Source organism: Xiphophorus maculatus, chromosome 9 (assembly GCF_002775205.1).
Source record: "Xiphophorus maculatus strain JP 163 A chromosome 9, X_maculatus-5.0-male, whole genome shotgun sequence".
NCBI classification, from domain to species: domain Eukaryota; kingdom Metazoa; phylum Chordata; class Actinopteri; order Cyprinodontiformes; family Poeciliidae; genus Xiphophorus; species Xiphophorus maculatus.
The window spans coordinates 1,010,419-1,026,712 of NC_036451.1; the positions used below are offsets into that span (position 1 = coordinate 1,010,419).

Consider the following 16,294-nt stretch of genomic DNA (forward strand, 5'->3'; position numbering starts at 1 on the left):
AAACAATGCTTCAAGTTATTGTTTAAACTATGTATTTCATCCACTGTCATTTCGATTTTTTTGTCAAATCGGATTTTTTCGCTGTGGTGGTTCACACGTCCAAATATATATATGCAACCTGTTTGTGTTCTCCAGTGTGAACTACAAACAACCTGTAAGTGTCCTGCAGAAGAGGGCGCAGTAATGTCACACATAGAGAGCGTTCTCAGTGTTTGGCCGACTGCCATAAAAAAGAAGTAATGCTCAGTATTTGTGGAAGTATGTGTGGATGCTAATGGTGGAGCATAGCTTATGATTTTGAAGTTGTCGTCCGACCGGAGCCAGCACATAAACAACTCAATCCTTAATGCAGTCCACCATGTTTGTTTTTCTTCCCGCTTGGGCATATCAGGACACAGAATAGTGACATTTGTTAAGTATCAATGACGTAAGTCGGTTGGACGCGACCTGGACGTTGGATCACATTTGAATCGAATACGTATCGGATATCCAAGTGGCCTGGGTCGCATTAGAAAAGAATCCGACCTGTGTTGTTCAGACTGTCATGAAAAGATCAGATACAGGTCGCATTACATCAAAAAAATCAGAATTGGGCGTGCCGTGGTGGCGTAGGGGTTAGCGCGGCCCACGTTTGGAGGCCTCGGGTCCTCGACGCGGCTGTCGCGGGTTCGACTCCCGGACCTGACGATGTTTGCCACATGTCTTCCCCCCTCTCCTTCCCGGAATTGGGTCACTTCAGGCTGCAGGGTGGATTCAGCCTTTATAGAATAGGCTCAAATTGCACAAATTGCTTCAAAAGTTAGGCCCTGTTCACATGATAATGATCCAACAAAAATAGATTTTTTTTCCATTTCTATTAACACATTTACATGAAGACATTCTAATTACAATCTTTGTTTACACAGTAATGGTACACATTGAAAAGGTGTAGTGGCATGTCGCCATGCCACTAGTTGGTGCTAGGTTCATAGAAACCTAGTGCACATTCATAAAAAAAATGTGTGTGGGTGTCTGATGAGAGTGCATTTGCAAAAAGTGAAGAAGTGGGACATCTTTGCTGAAACATGTTCTTTGAACTTTCACTGTGTCTGTAGTTCTCTAGAAAAGAGCGCTGAACAAGCACGAGCGTATTTTGCCGCCTGGGCAGTGCGGAGCGGTGACGAGATGCTGAGGGAACCGTATATGATGGGGAAACACGAATCGTTGTACACCGGCATTGTCAGTAGTTTCTTTTTCTTCTGTGGATTGTAGGAAGCAGCTATGTTTTGTGTCACACTATGCATGAGCTAGGGATTCCCTGACAGAAATGATCCATTTACTGTGTTTACAAGACAACGGACACGGTACGTTTTAGAACCATTGCACTCTAGAACTCGTTCTCAAACTGTGCCGTCATCAGAGAAAATATTTGCTATTTTCATGTAAATGTACAGTACAAACAAAGCAAAACTCTTCCATTTGCACCAGAAATTGTTGTTGTGTAAACAGGGCCTTAAATGCAAACAAGTATAAGTAAAAATAGAATTAGAATTACAGTTAGAATAGTTGGAATTCCTTAATGTACAAGAAAGCGCAACAAAATTTAAAAATAGCAACTCGCGAAAGGAAATAAACAAGTAAAGTTTAATAAATATTTTTAAAATATGTAGTAGAAACAAACAGAAACAGCGGAGATGTAAAGAAATGATGACCAGTTCACCAGTTTGGGTGAATTTGCAGTGTTCAGAGTAACAACATCTCTTGTGTAAAAACTTTTTTAGTCTGTTTTTTCTTGTCTTTATTTCCCTGAAATGCCTAAATAAGAGTAAGAATTTGAAGAGGTGGAAGCCAGGGTCTGCAGGGGTCTCAAACTCCAGTCCTCGAGGGCTGCAGACCTACAGTTTTTAGATGTGCCACAGGTACAAAACACTGGAATGAAATGGCTTAATTACCGTATTTTCCGCACTGTAAGGCACACCTAAAAACCTTCAATTTTCTCAAAAGCCGACAGTGCGCCATATAATCCGGTGCACCTTATATATGGACCAATATTGAGCCACAACAAGTCTCGCAACTATGGTAAACAGCCGCCGACTTCATTTGCCCCCGTAGAAGAAGAAACGGGGGACAGCAGCCGCCGACTTCATTTTCCCCCGTAGAAGAAGAAGCGCGCGGTGCATGCTGGGTTTTGTGTAAAGACCCCAAAATGGCTCCTATTAAGAGACACGCTTACGACGCAGAGTTTAAACTCTGCATCACCTTGAGCTTAAGCTCAAGGTGATCAGTCATACAGTAGAACACGGGAATAGAGCAGCAGCGAGAGAATTTAACATGAACGAATCAATGGTGCGGAAGTGGAGGAAGCAACAGCTGTTTATTCATTTTGGGAGTGAACGGAGTTTTCAGAACGCTGGTTTGTAATCTATTAATAAAGTTTGACTGACCTATCTGACTATTTTGTTGACATTCCCTTTAGCGCAGTTCCATCTAATGGATGCATAACGTAACCCCAGCCTCTACTGGAGCGTCTATTCTATGCGCCTTATATATGAAAAAAGTTTTAAAATAGGCCATTCATTGAAGGTGCGCCTTATAATGTGGTGCGCCTTATAGTGCGGAAAATGCGGTACCTCCTCCTTGTGTAGATCAGTTCTCCCAGCCTCACTAACGACCTAATTATTCTATTCAGGTGTGGTGCAGCAGAGGTACATCTAAATGTTGCAGGACTGCGGCCCTCGAGGACTGGAATTTGAGACCCCTGGTCTAAGGGGTCCCTGATAATTCTGCAGAGGCTCTGCTCTGCCCTCTTCAGGACTGAAGTGGAGTTAGCATTCCAAGTTTGATCTTCACTGATGAAGATGCCCAGGAACCTGAAATTTGGCACCATCTCCACCTGTTCCCATTTATAAAAACAGGTTGAATGTCTGGTTTACATCTCATAAAGTCGGCAGTCAGTTCCTTTCACTTGGAGTTGTTCAAACGTAGGTTGTCTTGGTGTACCAGACAGAGTCATCTCCACTTGGATGCGGTTTCATATCCTCTGGAGATGAAGCCCGTCACTCTGGTATCATCATCAGACTTTATGATGGTATTCTTCGGGTGGGTGGAGGTACAGTCGTGTGTAGAGGAAATACAGTAGGTATCTTGGCGCATAGCCTTGTGGATAGCCAGTTCCAGTCCTCAGTGCTGAGTACAGGTGGGATTCTACTCCAACCCTCTGGGAGCAGTGTGTCAGGAAGTCCATGATCCAGCAGCAGATGTGGGGGAGACCCGGGTCCCCAAGCTTGCTCACCAATCCGCTCGGAATGGTGCTGGGCTGAAGCCCAGGAAGAGCAACCTCACTATTCCATGTCAACATGGTGTGCACAGCAGTAGCGATGGCATCTGGTTGGTTCTGTAGGCAAGTTGGGGGGGTTGAGTGTGGATGGCAGGCATGAAATGATGCGACTCCGAACCAGGAATTTTACCTTCCTGGCTGATGTCTCAAAGCACTTCATTCTATGCAGGTTAGTTCCACTGGTCAGTAGTTTTTGAGACTGCTAATGTTACTTTTTGCCATGTGGGATGATGGTGAAGGGCTTTAAGAATGGTGGAACAGAGCACTGGGTGGGGAACTGATTAAAGATGCTGGTAAAAACCCCAGAACACACGTTCTTTGTAATATCAAGGTTGCAAATTTACTTTGAGAACAGAAGAAATAATTGAGAAGTAACTAGATCAAAAAATAATAATAATACAGGACATGGAGAGCCTTTGCATTTATCACATACATCCAAAGCCCTCGGGTAAATCTCAGAAAGCCTAGCTTTTGAGAAATGAACCCTACATACAACTTTGAATGAGACTAAGATGATTGCAAGAGGAAGAAGATCAAATTTTGTCAATGGTGTCATTCCAGAGCTCTTTGCTCAACTGGATTCCCAACTCTTTATCCCATGCATTTTTAATTTTGACACTAAAGTTTTGTTTTCTAATGATTCATTAAACATAGCCAATAGTAGTGGCACACATTTTTCTATAAATCTTTTATAAAATTCAATGGGAAACTCATTGGGGCCAGGGGCTTTAATTGACTGCATCACTTTTATTGATTTTATTACTTCCGCAAGGCAGTGACCATATTAATAATATGAACCTCGACTATATAAAAGTAAGCGCTCAGTTTCTCTGGTAGAAACTAAATCAATCCCGTACGCTCTTCAGATAATTCTGGTAAGGGATTTGATTTGATCAAGTTTAGCAATGACTGCCAATTCAGTTAGCCTTTAGTTGTGTCTTTTAGAATAGAATAGAATAGAATTCAACTTTATTGTCATTGCACTGTCACAAGTACAAGCAACGAGATGTAGTTTGCATCTATCCAGAAGTGCTCTATGAGATATACATATTTATTTACAGATGTACAAGACTGTATGTATGGACTATAAGGGGTTATAGCAGAGATATACAGTAGATATTGTGTATAAATATAAATATGGGAGCTATATGCACAGATTATACAGAATATACAAGAATGTTAGGGGATGGATTATATACTGTATGTATATAATATAATACAAGATAAATAATGGCAGATAAAATTTACAGGTTGTATGTGTGTGTGAAGAAAACAGTCCGTGATGTGTGTGTGTGTGTGTGAAGATAGTCCATGTGTTATTGTTGTATGAGAGGATAGGGGAGTACAGTCCTTATAGTTTATGCTTTATGTCAGGAGGCGTTCAAAAGCGTGACAGCTGTGGGGAAGAAGCTGTTCCGGTGCCTGGTGGTTCTGGTCCGTAGGCTTCTGTAACGCCTCCCAGAGGGCAGGAGGGAAAAGAGTGTGTGTGCTGGGTGAGTGGAGTCCTTTGTGATTTTCCTGACCCTTTTCAAACACCACTTCCTGTAGACGTCCTTGATGGCAGGGAGCAGTGCCCCGGCGATATACTGGGCAGTTTTCACCACCCTCTGCAGCGCCTGCTGGTCGGAGACAGAGCAGTTCCCGTACCAAGCTGTAATACAGTTGGTGAGGATGCTCTCAATGGTGCAGCGGTAGAAGTTCGTGAGGATCTCTGAGGATAGGTGGTTCTTCCTCAGGGTCCTCAGGAAGAAGAGGCGCTGATGCGCCTTCTTAATGAGTTTGGAGCAGCTGGTCGTCCAAGTCAGGTCCTCGGAGATGTGGACTCCCAGGAACTTAAAGGTGTCCACATGCTCCACCACTGTCCCCTTAATGTGGATGGGTGGATGTAGGTCAGCGTTCCTCCTGAAGTCCACGATAAGCTCTTGGTCTTCTCAGTGTTCAGCTGCAGGTTGTTTTTGTCGCACCACTCAGCCAGACGGTCTACCTCATACCTGTAAGCGGCCTCATCATTATCTCTGATGAGGCCGATCACCGTGCTGTCGTCTACAAACTTGATGATGGCATTAGAGCCATGGACAGGTCTGCAGTCGTAGGTGAAGAGGGAGTAGAGGCCACACAGCCTTGTGGCATTCCGGTGTTTATGATGATGGTGGATGAGAAGTGGTTGTCCAGCCGGACATGTTGAGGTCGACTGGTCAGGAAGTCGAGCAGCCAGTTACACATGAGTGAACTGATGCCGAGGTCTGTGAGTTTGGTAATGAGTTGTGATGGGATGACAGTGTTGAATGCTGAACTAAAATCTAAGAACAGCAGTCTGGCATAAGTGTTCTTACTGTCCAGGTGAGAAAGGACAGCGCTATAGAGACTGTTTCCTCTGTGCTCCTGTTCTGCCTGTATGCAAATTGGTGGGGGTCTAGTGTGGGGAGGAGACAGGATCTGAGGTGTGCTAGGACCAGCCGCTCCAAGCACTTGGTAATGATGGGGGTAAGGGCTACCGGGTGGTAGTCATTGAGTCTGGTTGGGTTGGGATTCTTGGGGATTGGGACGATGGAGGTAGACTTGAAGCAGGTCCGTACCACAGCGCGGGCCAGGGACAGGTTGAAGATGTCCGTCAGCACTCCTGCCAACTCCCCAGAGCACGTTCTGAGGACACGTCCAGGTATTCCATCAGGACCCGCAGCCTTGTGGGATTTAATCCTGCTCAGAGCCGCTCCTACGTCAGTGGGGAGGAAAGTCAGTGGCTGTTGGCCTGGGGTGGTAGCTGCTTTGGTTGCAGTTGTGGTATTCCCTCTCTCAAAACGAGCATAGAAGTTGTTAAGTTCGTTGAGGAAGGAGACAGCAGTAGAAGCGGGGGTGGTATTGGGGTTCTTGTAGTCTGTGAGAATCTGAAGACCTTGCCACATACGTCGGGGGTTGGAGTTAGAAAAATGATCCTCCACCTTCCTTTTGTAGTGGTGTTTGGCCTTCTTGATTCCCTTCTTCAGCTCAGCCCTGGCTGCACTGTAAGTCTGTGCATCCCCTGACCTGAAGGCGATGTTGCGGGCCTTCAGCAGGAGACGAACGTCTCTGTTCATCCAGGGTTTCTGGTTGGGGTACATAGTAATGCGTTTGCAGGTAGTGGCACGTTCTATGGTGGTGGAAATATGGTTCAGTACAGATGAGGCGTACTGATCCAAGTCTGTATGGTGGAAAATAGTCCAATCTGTATTCCTGAACCGGTCCTGGAACACAGCGTCTGAGCCCTCTGGCCACACGTCTGTCCTCACGGTAGGTTTCACACGTTAGATGAGTGGTATGTACCGAGGTTATTAGAAAGAGGTGTAGTAAATTATTTGTCTTATGAGAAAGGACCAGGGTTTAGCATAAGCTGGTACGGTCAGAATCTTTTAGCGCATTGCTAAAAGATTCTGCGCCAGTACGCAGTACAGTGTGAACGGCTGCATTAAAGCCTTCATTCAGAACGGCTGCGCTTTGTGTCAGAATAGATGTTCTAGCAATAGGGAATGATGAACTTTAGAAAAATATTTTTTACTGGTTGGGATCCAGGATCTCCATGGGTCAATAAGACCATTCTGCATCATAAAATCAGAGAGCTTGAGCCATTAAAGATTTTGTTAAATTACGGGGATTGGATTGATCTAATACTGGATCAATGACACAAATTAAGTCACTCCCTAAAATTAGCAAATGAGAATCCAAAAACGGAAGGCTGCTCACTAGTCTATGTGCAAAGTCAGTATCACCAATGTTTGGATATATGGATATACCAGGGGAAACCCTCTCTCCAATTATTGCAGAGAAATTCCCCTATATGCCTCTCCCATTGCTTGGTTTTAAGAATGACCACTAGGTGGTCGATTGGTTCGTTGGCAGGGAAAGACGGGCAGTCAAACCAATAGGCAAAACAGAGCATCCCAGTGGTCTTCCTTCATAAATGAGTAGAAGTTAAACTTGCACAATTTCCTCTCAGAATATAATGAGACACCTAGTAGTTTTAAATAATTTCAAATGATGTTTTATATGTCTGGTAGTTTTATACTCTGTTCTCCTCATGTTTTTCTGTTACCAGGAGCAAATGTCTATCGGTAGAGATCACTTTCATGGATTGAAAATACTTTCTTAAACTGAAGTGTGACACTCAAAATACAAGGACAGGGCTACCAACATCACCAGTAGTGATAGGTTTATTTTATGTCCTAACCTGCAAAGAATCAACCAGAGACACAAATTACTTTTCTGCAGAAGAGGAGAGCTGAGCCCGACGCGGAGAGCCGCCGTCAAACACTGTCTGGGATCAACTCTGCCCAGATCTTTGTCTCCTCTGCTCTTTATTATGTATACAAAAAAGGAGGTGGGCTTTTTCACACAGTCACACAAAAAATTGACCAACGATCTTTACTACAGGATGTTCTGGAACATTCTGTGGACATGCCCTTACAGGGACACGAGGCTAAACAGAATAATAATATGAAAACATAACTGTTAAAATAAACTCATAAGTAAATTAACCTAGATAATAATTATTCTAACAAGTAGCATAGCTCAGCTAGACATTATTAGACATTACTAGAATCAGAAAACAAATCATGCAGGTTTAATTTCTATTTATTTCTGAGGAAAGACCTCAGGGATGCTCCGTCTTGCCTCTTGGTTTGACTACCTGTTTTTCCCTGCCAGTGAAAATGTCCACCACCTAGTGGTCCTTTTAAAAACATCTGTACACCGCAATATCGCTCTAAACAATTTTGGAACATTGAAATGGAGTGCTGAGATATTCCATTTCCCACAGAAATAACGTCTTTGCCACTTCAGCACAAGTACAGTGAAAACGTTCAGAGGATAAAAACACTAGACTCTGAGCAAAAATCAGATGAAACAACTTTCCACCAGCACTTAAACACACCACTTACACACTAATCTGAGGCTATTGGAAGTGTGAAATGAGTCTCAAAAACTCTCATGCACTTGTAAACCGATTTGTGTGTATCAGGCAACTCCTCCATACTTATTTAACAATTTGAGGTTGAAGTTAAAGAATCTGTATTTCACAATTTATTTGTGGAAATTATAACTGCATGTGTATACTTTTTATATTCGTACAGTCTTAACATTTGTATTTCCAAGTACCCAAAGTTATGTACAAAATGTTTTTTCCAGTTTACAAATCATGTTTCATGTTTCAATCAAGTCCAGTATTACATACACACCATTTTCTCACCATAGTTCTATCACTTGAAACTTTAAGATTTACTTCACATGATAATGCATTTCTTTCGTGTTCAGAAGACCTGTGTAATGGAAATTTCATTTATCAAAGAATGAGAATCTGTTTCAAAAAGTAGAGAAAGATTAATCTTTGTCTTTAAGTTTCTTTATTCGAAGGCAAAAGTGTTCGAAGACCCGTCTCACTGAGTGCAGTCAGGAGAAGAGCCCTGAACAACACACATCACATCGTTATATAGTCACAGCAAGGCAAAGACCCACCCAAAGTCTGATCTTATCTCTATTGCCAGATGGACCACAGAGACAATCCCACCTCATGAACCATCCCTGACCTCTTGGAGGGGACAATTTTATGGCAGGAAAGAGAGCCGATAATAATTTCAGGACAAACTTCTCATTTTTCTTTGTCAGTTACTCATGGATGCAGGATACAAACTACATTCTGCACATGTCAGTCCTTTAAGACAATTGCCAGATCAAGCATTTAACCCAAGATGTCTTCAGGTCTCTTATACTATCACAGCTGTTGAAGCATCTAAACATTATCTGGAAACTTCTTTAATGGAAAAACACATGTTGCAGAAATTGCAAAACACAGCAGATATAATCAGTAAATAAATGGTAATAAGTATCATCAGTTCCATCAAAGATAAAATAAGGATAAAAATGAAATGTTCTATTACATTGGCAACAATAATGGCTATTATTTTTTTACTAAAGTCTGTGGAACCCATTTATTTTATCAACATATTTCCAGAAACGGCATCGCTCCAGTGACTCCACATCGTCAGGTCGTGACCGAAGCTACAGCACTGATTCAGCCGATATGCTTCCAAGCCGAATAAAAGAGGAGCCATGGCTGCTTGAGATTTCTAACAACTTCCTTCAGCAGTACATCCAGTACCTGCAGAGCATGGGCTTCATTCTAGTCCAGGTCCGGCCTCCATCCCCCGCTCGCAGGTGTGTGATTGCAAGAATAGTTTCTTCTAGATTCCTTTTTTAATGGATTCTGGCAACCTTTGACCAAGTAATCTTATTGGTTAAAAATGTTGAAGTGGCACTTTCAATTTAAATGCAGGTTTCCAACCTTTGTGCTCTACTCACTAATCTCTCATCTCTCTTAAAGTATTGCCAGAGCACGTGCTGCCATGCTGAGCTCCATGTCGTTGGAAGGAAGGATGTCCTTTTCTTATGTGAAGCAGAAGAGTGAAGACAACCCTAAGGTTAATATTCAATTGGCAAATGCAAAACTTGTTTGTAAACAATCACATACACTGGAAACAAACTTAGAAATTAAGGTTTATTCCTGTGTGCTGCAGCAATCTCACTAACATTAACAACTGTCAATTTTTTTTGAAGTTCCTCAAAAATATGCTATCTCTTTATGTGGTGAGATAAAAATGCTTTTCCTCTCTATATATGAAAAATTATGCCACAAAATGACATACACAGAATACTGAAAAAGTTCACTGTGGAGAGACAAGGCCCTTTAAATAGCTTTTCCAGGAGCACATGGAATTGAACCCACAACTTTCTGCATTATGATGGCAACGGTTATAAGAGTTCATTCCACAATCGGCCGCCTCCTTAGTTGTGTTTTTGAACAAGACACTTCACCTGCCTTGCCTGCTGATGGTGGTAAAGTAAATGCTGGTGGCTAGCAAGGCTATGATGCACTGGGGAAACCCTGGACCTTAAATATTTTAAGGATAATTTAAGAGACAGGTAATTGATGTATTACTCCATCAATTGGGTATTTAAAAAAGTCAACCATTCTGAATTAAGCACATGCATATCATGGAAATATATTCTGGTAGAGAATGTAAGACTGTTTCCTGAATCTAATTTGCAGACCTCGGGATCTGGCACAACTTCATATCACCTCCAGAGGGCGCTGCCAGGCGGGATTGTGTTGATGGAACTGGCTTTTCAGGTGAGACATTGATTATCAGTTCTTTCTTTTAATAATTTAATAATTCAGTACATAAGAATAGAAATATTGTCTCGTAAAGCTGAAATTTGCGAAACAGTAAAGCGTTGCATAATCAATTTAACTATAATCTTTAAGCATTTTTTATGTTGCAGACTTCTAGATGAGTTCAGTATCCACCTGAATGTTCTTCCTGGACTGGGACTCTATTCTCCACTCAAACATTTTGCTAATCACAACTTGTGCTATACTGTTATTTTACCAGGGGTGTTACTTTTGTGTAAAGCAGTATGCACTGGAGTGTTCCCGCATCCCCATGGGCCAAACAGTCAACTCCCAGGTAAATATCACTGCTCCACACATAGCAGAAACCATCATTCCCTGCCTGTTTTACTGTAACTGCGTTCTCATTACAAATGTGCACAAATCTTTGCTTACATTCTGCTAATGTAAAAAAAAACACAGCTTTGCAATTACAGTGTTTCCATTAAATAAGAAATGAAATAAAGATCATTTTTAATGACTTATTGTTTACATGATAAGTCATTAAAAATTATGGCAGCAATGGTTGTAAACAGTTACATGAGATATATTCATAATTCAACCCGGGTGCTAGCGCTTATCTATCAGTCATCAGCGTCTTATTCAGGCTATGGAGCAACAAGTCCCTTATATTTGAGAGCAACTATGCATGCAGCCTTTTGGGGAAATTGTATTTGCTGATTTTACTTAGGAGCTAAGATTAAACATGTTTGAATTACAGATAACTTTTCATGAACTGTGCGATGCTGTGAGAATTCGGGTGGAGCCAGCTGTCTGAAAAAACCAAAAACACACCATCAATCCTCCTTTCATGTCCGTGTATTTTCAGTTAGTTTGTTTATTTTTTGTTTTAAATGTAAAATGAAAAAACAAAATTAGACTTGTTTTTTCATTTCTCATTTATTAAACCAAAATCAAAAATCGGATAACGAGTCGTTATCTGATTTCTGATTAGTGCACAAAATAAAAATGGAAAAAACAGATAATGAGCGGTCAATTTAGATTTTCATGATTTCATTTTTAACAAGTGGTCTGACCTGGAAGTTCCCTCTGCCCTGCACATTATATAGAGACCTGTTTTTGTACACTTGTCTATAGCTGCATGCAATTAATTGATCATGATCACACAGAAAGCCTTACACTCTGACTTTGTTTTGTATACAAAGCTAAAGTTTCTTCTCCACTGTTTGTTCAATGAGAGCATCACTAAATATCAGTAAATTCAAATATCTGTAATCTTGTATGAGAGAAATTAAAATTAAACATTTGTGGTTTAGAGTAAATACTTTTCTCCAAAGGTTTCTCTGAAGTGGAGATACAGGTGAGTCGGTTCTGGCTGAATCTTCAGTGGTTTACCACCTTGCACCTTCCCTCTAACCCTTAGCCTGTCTTCATGTCCTCAAGCAGATTGCTCCCAGGTAAAATATTTCACCTCACCGCATCTATGTACAAAAAAAATGTATAAATGTGCTACGCAATCAGTGTGCTCCCTTAATGCTGTTATGTTGTTGTCAGCATATCTAAGTAAAAATCTTAGAGGAGATTAATTCTGGACTCACAGCATCAGAGTGGGGACACCCACCCCCACTCTAATGGATGAGGTATCTGTGGTGAACAATGTCATCCAAGGTTTCTCTAGAGGTGTGTTACATTGGTCAGGGGCCTCATGCATAAAAGAGTGTGACGTTTTCACAATAAAACTTGGCCTACGGACAAATTTAGAAAAGTGCGGCACAGAAAAAAATTTGGATGTATAAAGCCGTGCACACCTTTTCTTTATAAATCCCAATTTGCAGGAAATAGAGCACAGCTGCTGGTCTGCCCTGGGCAACAAGTCCTGGGTGGTAACCCATAAATACATAATTAATATAATTAATGTCACCAGGTGAAGCAATAACCGTTTGTAGCAGTATAAGTATTTATAATAATAATAATAATAATAATAATAATATATTTTATTTAAAAGGTGCTTTCAGGACACATAAGGTCACCTCACAAAAATAAAAATAATATTTTTTAAAGAAAAAAAAAAAATCCAAATAAAAAAAATAAAGAGATCGTTCAAATGCTTGTTTGACCAGCAGAGTGTTCTGCCTGGATTTAAAGACAGACAGCGTGTCAGAGAGTCTTTGAGTGGGTAAAGTGGGCGTTTATTCTAAATAGTGGAATCATGTGCATAGATGTACATTTACAGAATAGAGATGCTTTCTGTCCATAAGACGCATTCATGAAGTGGGCCTGGCTCGACTGAAAGATGATTGCAGCTGGACCGGTACCACACGGCTCCTTCTTTAAGTTCTGCTCAGAGCTCCAAGATGATCAGTCTAGATTAATCTAAACACTAATAAACCATCATCAACATTTCCCAGCAGATCAATATGATCTCTGATCAATGGCTCCCTCTGAATCCTTCCATTGGTGATGTTCTCCATCAGAGCCAAAGCTCTCCTCATTTACGCGGCTCACTTTGCACAGCTACTTGAATACGTGTGATTGTCTACACACCTGATCACCTTAAAAATAATCAACTCTGTTTGGAGTTAATCTGCTGATCAAACCCTGTTTTCTTTTTCAGTCAGAATGAAATGACCCCATAGATGCATTTTATGCTCTTCGGCACACGGACCAATGCGTTACATCTTTATGAGACAAAAACTGAGAAAAAGTACTATTGACATTCTAGTGAGATTTTCACATCCTTTTATTTTGTGTGCTTGTTAGCTTATTGAATGAGGATAAATGCGGTTCAGTTTCATCGTTTACGTTTAAACAATAAAATATTAAAGTCATGAAATAAACATCGGGTTTGTACCTTCTTGGCCTAAATAACACCGAATGTAGTCAGATTTCAGTGGATTTAGGTGAGTTTTGGCACTTTGTAGTTTGTTGTCCACAGAAAAAGTTTGCCTGGCTGCAACACATTTTCACGGCAGGGGAAAAGTGTGCGTATATTTGTGCAAACTTTGACACAAAGTTCATTTTTATACATGCCGACTTGTGCGTATAATATGTCGCCTCACATTTTTTTTGTGCGTACGCATGCCTTATACATGAGGCCACTGGTCTTGTAAGCAAGGCGTGAGAATGTGAGTGTGAATGGGTGAATGACTGAATGTACTCTAAAGAGCTTTGGGATCCTCTGGATTTGATAAAGCATTATACAAGTACAGGAAATTCACTTGTAATGGGTCTGATGGTCTCAGGGGAAAAAAGTAAACCTGTCACATCTAGGTGACTGCTGAAATTGTGGAGGTGACCTTGTGAACAAATTATTACAGGAATTTAATTATTATACACTGATGGCCTATATGAAATGTCTTGGTTAATGTTGACCATTGTCCTGTTTTTGGCAGAGGCTCCCTGTTTCTGATTTACAGTTCAGAAATGGCTCATGTGAACAGTTTTATTCCAGACTTATTTTGAAGAGATGGCTCTGCAGTGACAAGATTCAGTGATTGTCAAAGTTGGGACAGCAATGCATCTTTTTCTAAGTCATTTATTATTATAAACAATCTGCTATATCTCTAATTTCCACATCAAGCTGTCAGTAGTGGTCCATGTGAAAACACATTGACTTTGAGATTTATAATTTTGGTTACTGAATCATCAAAATATGTAACCTACTGCTTGGCTACATCAAGAGCTCCTGTGTGAATGACCATATTTTCAACTGCTGGATGTTCATTCATAATTTCTTCCCCCATGTGATGGGGAAAGTACTTTGTTTTCTGAATACAAAACAGTTTAATCCTTTTTAATGCCCCATCACTGGCAGTCAGTAACTTAAGGGCATTTTGTCGCTCCTGAGCTACTTTAGGAGGAAACTGTTAGATGTTGCATCACACCTCTTCTTGGTGTTTAAAGTTGAGATTTCCCTCCTAGATTCTTGTTGAAGTTCTTGTTATGGCTGCTGCAGCCTGCTGTTTCTTTCTCCTTGGTAGCGGTGTTGAAGAGACCTTTTGTCCAGAGTGCTGGCTGGACTGTTTGGTCTAAGTGCAGATGTTGTCCTGTTAAAGATCTTCCCAGATCTGAAGGATGGGATTTATTTTTCAACTTTGCACTCTCACACCTCTGAGAGTTCCAGAGGTGTGATGGGACATGTTTTTGTCATGGTGCCGGATAGCAGTTTGTCAGTCCCTTAAATATTTTGAATCAATAATAAGGCTGTCTCATTTCCATATCCAGCATTTGTTTCCACATTTACTTCAAGTCGATGAATCATTGAGTGTGGAGAATATAAAAGTAACTACAAAAACGGGTATCTAAAACAACTTCAAAAGGAAAAAACTATCAAAGGATCAAAAACCAAAACTTTTTGATCCTTTGATAGGATCAAAAGGGTCCTCAAGGATTGTAGTCCTCGAGGACCAGAGTCCTGCAACTTTTAGATGTGTCTCTTGTCCAACAGACTTGAATTTAATGGCAAAACTGCCTCACTAGCATGCATGTATGCAGGAGTTGAGCCGATATCTAGTATTGGAGTCAAGTGTGCTGAAGCAGAGAGACATTTAAAAGGCAGGATACCGAGCCTCAAGGTCTGCATTAGAGACACCACTGCTATAAAATTAAGTCATTGATTAGTTTCAGAGCCAGCCCAAGGCCCTGAAACTGCTTATGCAGGGCACTTTATGAAAAAGATTTGTGGAGCTGCTAATAGAAAACTAGCTTGAAAGGATAGCGACTTTGGCCGGCCCTGCTCTGTTTAGCTAAATAAAATTGTTGCTTTTCTTTATTTCTCAGCCTTTTTTTTTTCCTTTTCACTCTTTTGATGTAGTTTTCTTGCTGATACATTGTTTCTAACCAATGTTGTGAATGGGTTGTGGCAAATCAACTTTTACATGCAGTCAACAGCTGCAGACCTGCAACTTCATGTTGCCTTCAAATTAACTTCAAGAACAGTATGTATAAAGCATCATGAAATAGCTTTTCCAAAGACAAGCATCTGTATCCAAGCCATACCTTACCATGTCTAATGCAAAGCCTCAGATAGTGATGTAAAGTACACTGCTATGGGGCTCTAGAGCAGGGAGATGGGTTTCCTGTATTGATGCATCCAGTTAACAAGTTTGGGTTCAGCAGTTGCCAGGAGAACAGTAACCCCACCTCCATTGTGTCAATACAGTTTGTACTTATTCATTAAAACATCTCACAAGTTCTCACAAGCCTTTGAAACTTCATCAGTCTTCCTCTTCATTCATCTGTCTGTATCTTTATGTGTGCCAAATCCCACCTCATCTCATCTCTCCATCAGGGCACCCACCTCACCAAACTTCGTTGCAAGCCGTTTCCAGATGCCTCACCAATATGTGACTGTGCGGTATGTTCCTGCTACTCTTAAGAAGGGGTGTCTCACTACAATCAGGCTTCACCCCTGTTCGCCAATCTGCTTGCTACCATCAGTCTTGATCTTTTTCTTTGCAAATCTACTGTCTGTCTCTTTATATCTACAAATGGATTAATTTGAGTGTTTTGCCCAGCCAATGTCAGTGACAGTAACCATGATTTTGGACTGTAAATAAGCAAGCATTGTAAACACTTTCAATAACTAGGAAAAGCAAAGTCCTGAAATCTCAATTTTTTTAAATTCAAATGTGAGCCAGATCTCTGTGATTTCATGTTCTTGCTTGACCTTTGACAGGCTTCTGCCTCCATGCTTGTTGGTTTGGCTGTGTTGGGTGTTTCAGCTAATTGTCTGTGCATTCTTCCAATTCTCTCTCATTCCTGTAAAACAAAAAAAACAAAACACTTTTTATACTTTCCTTACATCTTTGTCAGGTTGGAGT

The 16,294-nt window shown here is 41.0% G+C and overlaps 1 protein-coding gene across 8 annotated transcripts in view; it reads left to right on the plus strand.

Annotated features, from left to right (window-relative positions):
* Positions 1-16,294, plus strand: part of szt2 (SZT2, KICSTOR complex subunit) — a 182,570-nt gene that overhangs the window by 153,347 nt on the left and 12,929 nt on the right. For 6 of the 8 annotated variants that reach the window (XM_023339641.1, XM_023339644.1, XM_023339645.1 and 3 more), the window contains 5 exons: positions 9,297-9,499; positions 9,666-9,762; positions 10,392-10,472; positions 10,735-10,809; positions 15,763-15,828. In XM_023339641.1, coding sequence (XP_023195409.1) covers positions 9,297-9,499; positions 9,666-9,762; positions 10,392-10,472; positions 10,735-10,809; positions 15,763-15,828 — 522 coding nt within the window. Of the gene's footprint in view, positions 1-9,296; positions 9,500-9,665; positions 9,763-10,391; positions 10,473-10,734; positions 10,810-11,809; positions 12,431-15,762; positions 15,829-16,294 lie in introns of those variants that run through there. The other 2 variants (XM_023339648.1, XM_023339646.1) reach the window with 2 other exon arrangements.